The 12,769-nt window shown below is 36.8% G+C and overlaps 1 protein-coding gene across 1 annotated transcript in view; it reads left to right on the top strand.

The window, feature by feature from the left end:
- Positions 1-11,709, top strand: part of GRXCR1 (glutaredoxin and cysteine rich domain containing 1) — a 139,346-nt gene extending 127,637 nt beyond the window's left edge. The window contains exons 3-4 of the mRNA XM_050791619.1: positions 1,701-1,766; positions 11,420-11,709. Of these exons, the coding sequence (XP_050647576.1) occupies positions 1,701-1,766; positions 11,420-11,599 (246 nt within the window). The 3' untranslated portion in view covers positions 11,600-11,709. The remainder of the gene's footprint in view (positions 1-1,700; positions 1,767-11,419) is intronic.
- Positions 11,710-12,769: the final 1,060 nt, after the last annotated feature.

The following is a 12,769-nucleotide window of genomic DNA, read 5'->3' as shown; positions in this document are numbered from 1 at the left end:
AGAAAGAGATCAGCCTGTTACTGTGTCTATATAGAAAGAAGTAGACATAAGAGACTCCATTTTGTTCTGTATTTGAGATGCTGTTAGTCTGTGACCCTACCCCCAACCTTGTCCTTGCAAGAGACATGTGCTGTGGTAACTCAAGGTTTAATGGATTTTGGGCGTGCAGGGTGTGACTTTGTTCCTAGATAAGCTAGGTATTGTCTAAGGTTTCTCCCCATGTGATAGACTGAAACTATGCTGCCAAAAGGTTTATGGAGATGTTTGCATATGCATCTCAAGGCACAGCTTTGTCCTTTGAACTTATTCATGTCACAGAGGTTTTTGTTCATATGTCTTACTGCCGATTTCCTCTTTTTTCTTTGATCCTATTGTCCTGCCACTCCCCTGTCTTTAAGATGGTAAAGATAATTATCAATAAATACTAAGGGAACTCAGAGACCGGGGCCGGCGTGGATCCTCTGTAAGCTGAGTGCCGGTCCCCTGGGCCCCCGCTTTTCTTTCTCTATACTTTGTCTCTGTGTCTTATTTCTTTTCTCAAGTCTCTCGTTCCACCTTATGAGAAACACCCACAGGTGTGGAGGGGCAGGCCACCCCTTCATTAGTTTTTTGTACATTTACAAAAAAAATACTTTTACATAAATGTATATAGTAACCTCCCTAAGAACTAGAACGTTTTTATTTTTTAAATGAGTCCTGCTTGGCACCCTGCTTAGCACAAGTAGGAATAAAAAATGTTTAGTGTGTGATTATATTTCTCCCTGTCTTGCTCATTAATCAAAAATTGATCCAATGTCTATTCTGAGCCAGCAACTGTGCTGAGCGCCTAGGACGCAGTGTCAACAAGGCAGACATGGTCTCCGTCTTTGATTAAAAATAATTACTCCAGTTTTTCCTTCTTCCTTCTCTATGGTTTTACATTGGGAAGTAGAGTGGTAGAATGTAGGAAGCAGCTGGACAGGAGAGAAAAATGGAGTAGTTTGAAGAAACACACATTGTCCCCTTTCTCACTTTCATAGTAATGTTTTAGAAGTTGAAAGCATCAGCTCTGGAGTTCATGCCCAACCTGTGTTTACATTTTCTCTCTGTGTCTTCTCTGGGTGGCCTTGGAATTGTTATTTAATCTCACTGAGGCTCAACTTCTGCAAATAATAGAGTCTGCTACAGCAAAGGAGATGATATTTGTGCCAAACTCAAAATATCTGCTTAAGTTGTGTTGGTAGTTATTATCATTATTGTTGTTGTTGTTATTGTCAGCTGCTGTTATCTTTACATGCATGGCTGTTAAGGAGGGCCATGTCTAGTACTGCTTGGTGTAGGGTAGAGATAACTGAGGGTGGGAATTTGCTCCAAGGATTCCTTTCCCAGATGGTAGACTGGCTCCAGGCTCCCTAAACAACCCTGAAGAGTATGCTGGCCCTTTCTGTATTTGGACTTAAACCTGACAGCTGTGGGTTTCCTGGAGCTTGCCTCCTGTAGGCAGCCTTCCCCTTATCTGAGGTAAGACTTACTAGATGCAAGAGTATGGGGCAGTAAGGAAAAATGTCTTCTCCTCTTTGGTATCCTAGTTGTACATTTACTCAGCTCCAAAGGGAAGAATTGTGTTCAGTATTTTGTGGGTTAAGCTTTCCTGGCTAGAACTTTATTTTCTCAAATACTAACAAAAATGGATTTTTCCCCCTACCCTCTCTTGTTAATAGGGTGCTGAGAAAATTTTGTCAATGAATGAATCAGGGGAACTGCAAGACCTCCTAACCAAAATTGAGGTAAATGTGCTTTCAGCAACTTATTTTTAGTAATCAAAATGTTAAACACATTCTGATTATAATTGAGTTTTCCTAACTGAAATATCTCTCCCCATGCTCTTACAAATATGCAATAGGATACATGTGGCAGTTTTAATTTGATATCTTCTGTTATTAGGTTTGTCGCATCTAGAGTGACTTTAATGTTAACTTCTAATGATCTCATACTATTAGGTGAATGTTATGGTCAGCTTTATTTGAGCCCAACTCTCTGTAATACGGGCATTGATGAGGTGTTTCAAGTCAGGAAATAATCTTGAAGCACATTAAAATTTTTCATTGAAACAACTTTATTTTTCCCATGGATCTTCCTACATATAGAAGATCTTCCTACATCATTTATAAAGATTAAATAACAAGTTATTTCTCCAAAAAGCATGTTTTAATTTGTATTCCTGTGCTTATACATATAGCATCAGAGAAATACTTATTCAAATACTTATAAAATTTACATGCAACCGGAAAGCCCTTATTACCTCACTGCTAAATTATTTTATCAGACTCTTTCTCCCTATTTGTAAGAAGATTATCTACTTTATTGTCCTGATTGGGACACTTTGAGAGTGAAAAGTATGCATTAATAATTGTTCCGGGACGGCAAATGTGAAACAGGACTTTGCCAGGAGAAATAGGTCATATGGTTATCCAGTGTCCATATGTCATTACTGGTTATTATTGTTCTAGTCTTTGGTAACCTAATTTCTGATTCTCTACCATTCCTTCCACTGTAGATAAAGCAAAGGACTATGTGACGTCTTGTGCTTTCTTACTACTATCCCTTTGTGCAGGCATTTCTGTCTGCCTAGAATGATACTGTTCCAATTCCTAATTTCCCTCCACCATTTTAAAGGCCCATCTTCAGTATCAGTTCTTCCAATAGTCATTTCTGATCTCCCCCACCTTTGAATTCCTATAACCCTGTTTTTAGGGGGCTTATAAAAGTCTTTTTTGTATTAGCTTTCTTTGGGTATTTGACTCATGTCCCAAATGAACTATATGCTCCTTGATTGAAGGATTCATGTTTTATTCATATTGTGACCTTTCCCAGAAGGAAAACAATGGATTCATTCATTCAACAAATATTTATTGAGTATCTACTGTTTACAGGTACTTTGCTAAGGGAGACAACGACGTCCTCTCAATGTACTGCAGACCTATAGCAATAACTCAAAATCATTTTTTGTCAGTTTGTGTCATAATACAAACAATAGAGTATGTTTAGACATTGTAGTTCAATGAGGATGATGGCCAGAAATATAGTGCTTATAAAGGAGGAGAACGCTTGGGCTTTAACAAGATAACTTACTATGGTCTGATTCTATATTCAAAAGCCATGCGATATATACAGAGAGTAAACTTGTTTTTGTAAAATGTTTTAAATTTCCTTTTTTTCCATAATTTATAATTTCTGAAGTATTATGATTTGGAAATCAGAGGATTTTTAGCTCCTTCCTCAGCTCTGCTTCTGGCTGTGCGCCTTTGGGCATAACCTTTCACCTGTCAGTATCTTGATTTCTTTAGCTATTAAATCAGGGTGTGTACTTGCTCCTCTTAAAGCTCTTCTTAGCTAAAAAAGCTGTATGAATGGATCTATTTATTTCTTTCTGTTCTTATATACTACTCCAATCCTGTGAAGTCATTCACTTACATTATTATGTATCTTTCTATTTAAACAATTTGGTTTATGTGTATTATTCTCTGTGCACATTTTAAACTTACTTAAATGGTATTATGCAGTATCATTGATCTATTTAATTCTTGTTGCATCAATATCGTACTATTTTAATTCTATGGCTTAAGAGCATCTTTTAGGATCTTACAGGATGAATATCTTTCATTGCTTTTCTTTGTACAGGTTGACGACTGATTTAGTTATTCTGGACTTTTATTCCATTGAGTCTATAATTATTCAATTCTACAACTTGATCAACAGTACCATGTTAGGTAATCTCTCTCTCTCTCCATCAGCTCGAAAATTTTGGAAAATAAGATGTTTTTCTCTTCTTCAAGTCTGTCTCCATTCTACACATGACATAAATAGGGCACAAATACTTTAAGCTATTTTTAATGTTCAAAATAAGGGTATGACATTGGCTTTCTAATGTTATAGGAACTCTGCGATGCCATCACTATGTTTGGCTGCTTTGGCCATATAGTAAAACTGGTGGAGAATTTGTAGCCAATCAAGAAAACCCAGAACTCTGCCTGAGAGGTAGCTGGAGTTTAAGAGGAAGTAAAGAGACCAGGTGAAAAGAAGCACTGGGAAAGCCATGCAAAGAGGATAAGGGATACAAAATGCAGATCCAAACCCATCCCATTTTTCTGGTTGGCTTTTGACAGTAGAGTAGGAGTTAAATATTCATGATGAAGGAAACATTTCAGTCCTTACTAGATAGCAAGATATATTCCTGGCACTTTATACATATTAAATCATTGAAAGCTCACAACTCTGCTAAATGAGTTCTCTTATTATCCCCATTTTTTATATGTATTAAATCATTGAAAGCTCACAACTCTGCTAAATGAGTTCTCTTATTATCCCCATTTTACTGGCAAGGGAATGGAGGTACAGAAAGACAAAAATCACTTGCTCAAGAGTGTTTAGGTAGTCAGTATTTGATTTATGATTCTAATCAGTCTGACTCCAAACCCATAATGTTAATTAACTATGAACCTGTGCTTCCATGACTCTCAAATTAAGTGGCCTGTAGGTATCTAGGAAATCTGACTATATTGTGGCAGGACACAAAACCTGGGTTAGTAGTTTCCTAAGAGGTAAGCTGGTAAAGGTGTTAGGTTCAGGGAATAGGCTGGATTTTGACACAGGGCTCTGACACTAGACAGATCCTGGCAAGATCTAGTTTGCTATTACTTGGGTCACTACATGGTAGTCTATGACCACTGCTGGTCCTCATAATTCAGGTTTCAGTTTCTAGCAGTTATTTCAAGTGATGCTGAAGAGAGACGCTTAGCAGCTGTGGTTGGACCATCAGAAATGGAGTCAGAAAATAATTTCAATTTTTTTCTGCACCAAGAATCTTATCACACATCCCACCCAACTGAAAATTGCTGTGGAAGCTGAGTGGATCTGATTTGTTGATGAAGATTATTTGTAGCCTCAAACGTGAGGAGCTGACCAAAGGCAGCAGAAGCTAGTAACACATATGATAGTTGGTATGGAGATCTGGTCTCAGTAGAGCTGGTTGTGCCAATGGGGACTGTGTTCCTGAATTGACAGTTTGCAGGTAATCCTCCCACTAAGATGTGAACTCCATGTGAACACAGGCGTTCATTTATTTTTATTATTTACCTCTAGTGCCTAGAACAGGGATTGGCATATCCCAGGGACACATAAATATTTACTGAGGGAATAAATAAATGACTTCTCTTTCATCCGAAGCTTTTTTTGGAGGAGGCAACGCATTTAAGAGATGAAAAGAAAGAGAAAATTATTATTTTATATAAAAGAATATGTGGCTGAAAGGATCAATGAAACCACTATTTTTTGGTAAATGATATTTATTTATGTTAATAAATAGGCTAAAAATGAGAAGGAATGAGATGTCTAAGAAGTCCTCAAAAAACAATAACCAAGATGGATAGCTAATCCTGCTGGTGTCCATGCAGGGAGAGCCAGGGGAGTGCTGAGATTTATTATCATACCAGTGGTTCTGGCAGACACTGAATTAAAGATCTCAAATGGCAGAGAAGCTCTAAGTAAGCTTTGCCTTGTTATTTTTTTGAAGATGTGAGTAAATAGTTTTGTTGCCATTTGTACTGAGATTGCCAACATAGTGTCCATTTTCTGTCCTTTTTTTTTTTTTTTTTTTTTTTGGTAAAGCTGATAACAATTACTTAATCTGATTCTCCCCTGAGGACTGGCGACTGCTTATTTGTTCTTGAAGAACTGAGCAAAGATTCCCAAATACACACTTAGGATGTCAAAAATGGCACAGGCTATCTGTGCAAGGCATTGGAGCTATCAGAGACTCTCCTGAGACTCCCTGGAGAAGTATAGCTCTGTGTGATGGTCCTTCCTAGGGGAAAGGGGGTGGCAACACCCTGTTCTGAGGCTACAGCCACAGATACCACCTACCTGCTCACCTGGGGAATCAGGCCATGTCATCTGCCTGTCTCTGAAATCAAAACATCTATTTAAGTAGGTTTATGGCAGTCCATCCCATCTGGTTTAAGAATCAGGCTCCTATATCCAGGCTCATACATTTTGAATTATGAGCTACAAATTTCCCCTGTGTCTGCATTTTGTTCAGTGGCTTCTTTCTCAACTCTGCAAATTAAGGATGCCGGAAACACTGATGATCAGAAAAGATTCTATTTATTTTTTTAGCAGCTTGGTCAGGCAGAGGGGTGTTTGTAGGCATTTAAGCGTTTGCTGAATTAAATTTTTGAATCTAGTTTAAAATAAAATACATAGACCAAGATGAATCATCCAGAAATGATTATAATGCCAAGCGTGTACTCTCTGACAATTTGTTTTATGGGTAATACTACTTCATAGACAATCTGGATGATGAGGTGTATTGTCACAGAGGCTCAAATAAGTTGCTTCCTCTTTGGTCAGATTCTTAAGGGACTTTCAAGCTCTATTGGAATAGGATTTGATGATCTGAGGTTAAAAACAATAAGAGCTTCATTTCCTGATCTTGAAGAAGACATGAAGACTCTTGATCTTAGCGTCCTGTTTTTATATTGCATAACTGGGGGTAAACCTACATTCTTGAAATTTGAGTTTCAAATTTCCTTTGCTACAAAGGAAGTCCATTTCACAGTCATTCGTAAACTTGCCATTATCTTTGTCGTTTGTCGCTTTTGTCCTTTGTTAGAGACACAAGACATTTTGTGTGCTTTAGTTGAGGTGACTGCAATAAGGAGCAGACCTATCCACGACTCAAGGGTGAGGCTGAGATGAACTGTTAGGACAACAGAGAAGTGTCTGGTTCATGGCTATATTCCCATTGCCTTACACAGTGCCTGGCTAGTGAATACTCAATATATATTTGTGGAATGAAATGAATAAGTAGAAGGTCTCACTCACTGAGTATCTGTTTTTTAAAACTCACTCAACAGGAATAAATGAACAGAAAGAAGTAAAGTGGAGGGTGAATTCTCATTCTTTTTTTTCTTGAATTCCACCCCAAAGTGACTTGTCTCAACCCAAACCACTATTCAGAAGAGAGGAGACAGTCAGTAGATTCAGTACTCTGCGTGCTATTCTCAACCAGGTCTGCCTGGATTCTTAATTGCTTGCAGGTCAAAGTTTCCACAGTCAGTCTCTTCACTGAAAGTGGAAGTCAGTTTTTTTTTACTAATAGTAGTGAAGCCTGTTTTGTTACTAGTTAGTAATGTTACTAATAGTAATTAGTAATGCTATAAGTAAAGTGGAAGTCTGTTTCATTAACTTCCATTATTCTTTCTTCCTCCAACTTGAAACTTTGTCCATGTTCTTCAGGAAATTCCTAGCTCTTTTTCCATCTTGATCTGTGGGCAAAACTGTCTACAGAGGGGTTAGACTTTAGAGCAACACTAATATAAGAGCATCTAATATAACCCAACTGGGTTTTCTTTGTACAGAACCCTCTAAATTAGGACCAGACTTCCAGTATAACAAAAGTGCGCTTTGAAAGACGTGGCTAGGCATGACTAAATTATTTATTCTTATTAGAATAACAAATGGTGTAAATTGTGCTGGATGATGCAGCAAGAATGAGATTCCTGGGTGCCGAGGGGGCACTGGGGAGCTTTAGTGGGTTGCCTTGAGACCCACCCCACCTCACTACCACTTTGGTTTTAGTCGTAGCATTTATCCTTTCGACTGCTTTACATTTGGGGATCTCATGTTTAGATTATTTGGGGAAAAATGGATGCAAATAAACATTGAAAACTACTATCATAGAGGGAAGACCATGGATTTTGCTCATAGAGAGACCTCTTCAATATTCAACTTTCTAGTTATAACTTGATAATTAGTTTTTAAAAACCAGCTTAGAGGCTGTGTTTCCTCATTTGTAAAATGGTAGTGTCTATCACGTCAGGCTGGTATGAGAAGGGAGCAAAGACTCCACAAGAGATGTAAGCCATCCCTTTCCTCTCCTACGTTTATGGCTGAAATAGCTAATTTTTCCTGAGAATGGAAGTAGTGGAAGTATTCTTCCACTATCTTGGACAACAGAAATAGCGCATGAATTGAAACACATTTACTCTCTCCTTCTTACAGTGGCAAAACTTTAAACCAGAAAGCGAAGTATTGAACAAGTGTTTAAACTGAACGACTCTGAGAAGTGTAGAAAATGGTTATATCATGTGACCACAAGCAGTTTAGCTTGAGGTAGCAGTTAAAAAAATCATTTCAAATGGAATTTATTAATAAAATAATGGCTAGTAATGACTAACTGTATTGAGTGCCTACTATGTGCCAGGCAATATTCTGTTCACTTCCCATGAATTAGTTCATTGAACCCTCTCAACAATCCTTTGAATGAAAGAGAGGTCTCATCACAGAATTGCACGGACTCTGAGGACGCTATTTTAGAATGGCTTTGTTGTATTTGTGATTATATTTAGAAATAAAAATGTAGCTTTGGTATTTATGTATTAAGTTTATTTTAGGTAATTTATTTGTTCTGACAAGGGGATAAATTATGAAGAAACAGTAGACTCTTGGTATTAGTGAACTTAACATTTGATATTTTAGCCTTTGAAAGTAATATTTGTAAGTCATGTTGTCGGTCCATTACATAAAACAATTTTTAATTGTGTTGAGTTACTATTTTGAATGTTGTGTGCTCAGAGCCTGGTGTCTGAAGTGCCACAGATAGAAAATGAACTCAAGAAGCTGCATAGCACTAACATTTCATTTCAGCTTTGTTGTTCTTTGCTTGTAGTCACAAATACATTTAATGAGAAAACCATACGACCATTCAAGAATCTGGTCATTCACAAGTGTCTTGGGTCATAGCAGGAATTCATATTCACCTAATATGCACTGGTACAGAGGTCGTGGTTGCTGAAAATATTGAACTGTGTTTGTACTCATTAAGATATCAAAATAATTGGGCCAGGCGTGGTAGCTCATGCCTGTAATAGCATTTTGGGAAGCCGAGGCAGACAGATCACTTGAGTCAGGAGTTTGTGACCAGCCTGACCAACATGGTGAAACCTCGTCTCTACTAAAAATACAAAAATGAGCCAGGTGTGGTGACATGCACCTGTAATCCCAGCTACTTGGGAGGCTGAGGCAGTAGAATCGATTGAACCCAGGAGGCGGAGGTTTCAGTGAGCTGCCGAGGTCGCGCCACTGCACTCCAGCCTGGGCAACAGAGTGAGACTCTGTCTCAAAAAAGAAAAAAAAAAAAAGATATTGAAATGATTTATATTGGTTGGTAAATAGCCATTGCCCAAGATGGATTAATATGTCTTTTCTTCTCTGTAAACTCTAACCTATAAACTTTGCCAGATAAAATGCAGGATGCCCACTTACATTTAAATACTAGATAAATTATAAATAATTTTTTGGCTTAAGTATATCTCATACAATATTTAGTACATACTTAAAAAAAATATTTCTGTTCTATCTGAAATTCAAATTTAACTGAGCTTCCCATATTTTTATTTGCAAAATCTGACAACTCTATTTTACTAGGAACTCAGATCTATTTACAATCTAGCAGTAATGAGTAAAAGGCTGGACTCAGGGTCCCTGCAGGTCCTTGCTCTAGGACCTTGGCCAGTCCAGCATTTATTCTGACTTGGTGCACTTATTGTACAAGTCATTAAATATTTTTAGTTTAATCTCCTGTCATAGCAATAGTGAATAACAAGGATTTATCTACATTATATTCTTTCTAATATTTGATAAGAACTCCATTACTTAGAAATTTTCTCATATTTGGCTTATAAAGTACACTGTTTTTCCATCACTGGGTTTGTTTTTACTCAGAGTTTTTCTTTTTTCTATTTTAATATTATGCAAAATTTAAGTGCAGTGCATCCTTTTTTTAGGTCAATTCTTGCACAAAGAAATGACAAAAATCCATCAACAAAGTGACCAAATGGCTGTGCATATTCAATCTATCTTTTTGGAAGAGCTTTAAATTTCTACAGTCTGGACGAAGTTCACTGTTCGTATTATTGAGATTGACAACAACAACTTTCTATGATTCGGTGCCATTAGAAATGAGATATTATATGAGTTCAGCCATCTTGATATAATAGTCAAGTCAAACTATAATTGCAAGTGAATCCTGCTATATACAGAAAATGCCCATTTATATTGCCTTAAAATGTCAATGTTAGGTTGATATTTTATAAATACCAATTCGATCCTAATGTTTGATTACCAAAGTACATCCCACAGGTTACTAATTATGACATAATTATATTATTGACTCTAAAAATTCTCACAGTTGTATGTGCTGGAGCAATCCTGGGTTAAACCCAGTTTATCAGGTTTCTTTTAAGTTGAATATTTTTGAGGTTTTAATATGTGCAATTATAAATCTTTGGAGAAAAGCTGTATGTATGTGTCAGTATGTTAAGCATGTTTGTCTGAGTATGTGTTTGCCTGTGTACGTGTGTATCCACATTTCCTGAGCTCATTGTAGCAATTATTCCCTTCACAAAGCCAGGGTTTCCAAAACTGCTGCAAATTCCTTTTTTGCAAGTTGGAAGCTTAGTATCAATTTACTTATTTTCTCTTTGTATTCATTTTGTAATGGCACCTAATCTCCCCTAAACTGATGGATGCCTCTAGAGGACACCAGTAAAGGTTATATGCTCAGAAAAGCAAAGAGAAATGCATGTAAATGATTTTAAAAATATTACTCTCAACACACTATCTGGTTATTTTCATTGTATTATCAGAGATACTTTACCTTTGCTTGAGATAGAAAGGTTGATAGCTACTGTGGGAAACTAAATAGATTTAGAGAAATGTCTCAAGATTTCTGTGCTTGTTTTCTTAAAAAGAAAATGAGGATAATGATGCTCAAATTAAATCTTTACTGAAAAAGGTATCTGTATGTGTACTCGTTAGTATGGGTGAAGATGCTATACAAAAATGCATTTGAGAGTGCTTTGAAAAAAGAAGCATTAGTCTAAATTTATAATATAATTAGTAATCTTCAGTTGATAGTGGCTTCTGCACACTTCAGCTTTTAGCTTTCTGATTTTTTCAGACTTGTTATTAATATACTATTCTATAAACAAAGACATGAAACTGTTAAATGATACTAATGGGAAAGTTAAAGTATTTTCCCTTAATACAAAAAAAACAGCTTCTGAATTATTTGGTTTGTAAATAGACGTTTTCATATGATGTATTTCTTGAAGTTATATGCCCTTCAACCTAAAATTTACCCACTTTACAAACCAAACCTGTGGTATAGATGGCCATTGGCTGGGGAATGAAGGAGAACTTCAACTAATTACTTCCCTGGGTGTAATGTGTATTAATGGTAGGTGAATTCAAGTGTATAGCCATATTATGCCAATATTGTTTTATGACCACTCACAGTACAGAAAGACCAGGAGGCTGATTGAGTTGTTCCTGCTAACACATCTTCTGTTTTCTCTTATTCCCCTGCCACCTTATACAGAGAGTGCAGCATCCACATGAGTGTCCCTCTTGTGGAGGCTTTGGGTTTCTTCCATGCTCTATGTGCCACGGGAGCAAGATGTCCGTGTTTCGAAATTGCTTCACAGACTCTTTCAAAGCCCTGAAGTGTACGGCTTGCAATGAAAACGGTCTTCAGCGTTGTAAGAACTGTGTTGGTTAATTGGAGCTTCTACCCAGGAAAAGTCTCATTTTATTAATCAAAGGCAATACTTTGGTTTATATATATTTTTTAAATGCTTACATTTATGGATTAACCAATAAACTTGATTTTAATTGTCTTTGTGGTGAATTTTTGCTGCAATCATTTTCGTTGATGTATTAAATAAATGTTTATTTAACAACTATTATGTGCCAAACCCTGTGTTAGACCCTGGTTTCGAATTGGAATTAACAGAATACCCCAAACCACTCGAAGATATCCAAAGTCTGATTCCCTAAATGTATTTACTTGTCTAAAGAAAAGAACAAAATCTAGATAATGGTGCCTATTGCAACATCACCCTGTTGACTAGTATGAGTTAATGCAAGTACCTAGAAGCATAACATATTTCTAGGCATGCTACAAGGAAGAAGAAAGCTCTGGAGAGTGGAAAAAATATGATCACATTTATACTTAGGCAGTAATTTTTTTTAAGCTGTAGAATAGTTGTTGTTTTTTTTTTTTTTTTAAGCTGCAGAATAGTCTCAAAGCTGATGATCTTAATGATAAACCAATAATGTTATCAGGTGGATTTCTTTGTGTCGATACAAAAGCTACCAGAAGACTTATCTGGACATTCATTTATTTATTTAATATTTGGGGGTACATGTGAAGGTTTGTTACATAGAATTGCTTTGTACCACTGTCACTTGAAAGCCATTCAAAAAGGTGGCTCTTTATCGTCCTCTTAGCGGGACACCAGAGTGCTCTACTGTTTGAACACATTCTAGGCATGAATGTGCAAAAAAGAAAATTTGCTGTAATTATTGACTGATGACTACCTTTATACACATATCTGTACTCGGATGGATTTGCTTATCAATGATTTTTAGAAGTTGCCTTCACAGTATTTGTGATAAGGTAATCAAAATATTTTGCTCCTTGGTTTTCTGAAAAGCAACAAATATTTACAGAGTACTTTTTAATTAGCTAGGCCCACTGTAAGCGATGGTTTCTGCTTTCATGGAGCTTACATTTTAAGAAGTAAGGAGTATTCAGCGAATAAATATGAGCAGATGAGTCCTATAATACTACAAAAGGGCGGGGCATGGTGGCTCACGCCTATAATCCCAGCACTTTGGGAAGCCTAGGCAGGTGGATCACGAGGTCAGGATATCAAGACCATCCTGG

The sequence above is a fragment of the Macaca thibetana genome, chromosome 5 (assembly GCF_024542745.1).
Source record: "Macaca thibetana thibetana isolate TM-01 chromosome 5, ASM2454274v1, whole genome shotgun sequence".
Taxonomy (NCBI): Eukaryota; Metazoa; Chordata; class Mammalia; order Primates; family Cercopithecidae; genus Macaca; species Macaca thibetana.
Note: the sequence above shows the minus strand (reverse complement) of the source record. Positions and strands in the feature narration are given on the sequence as shown.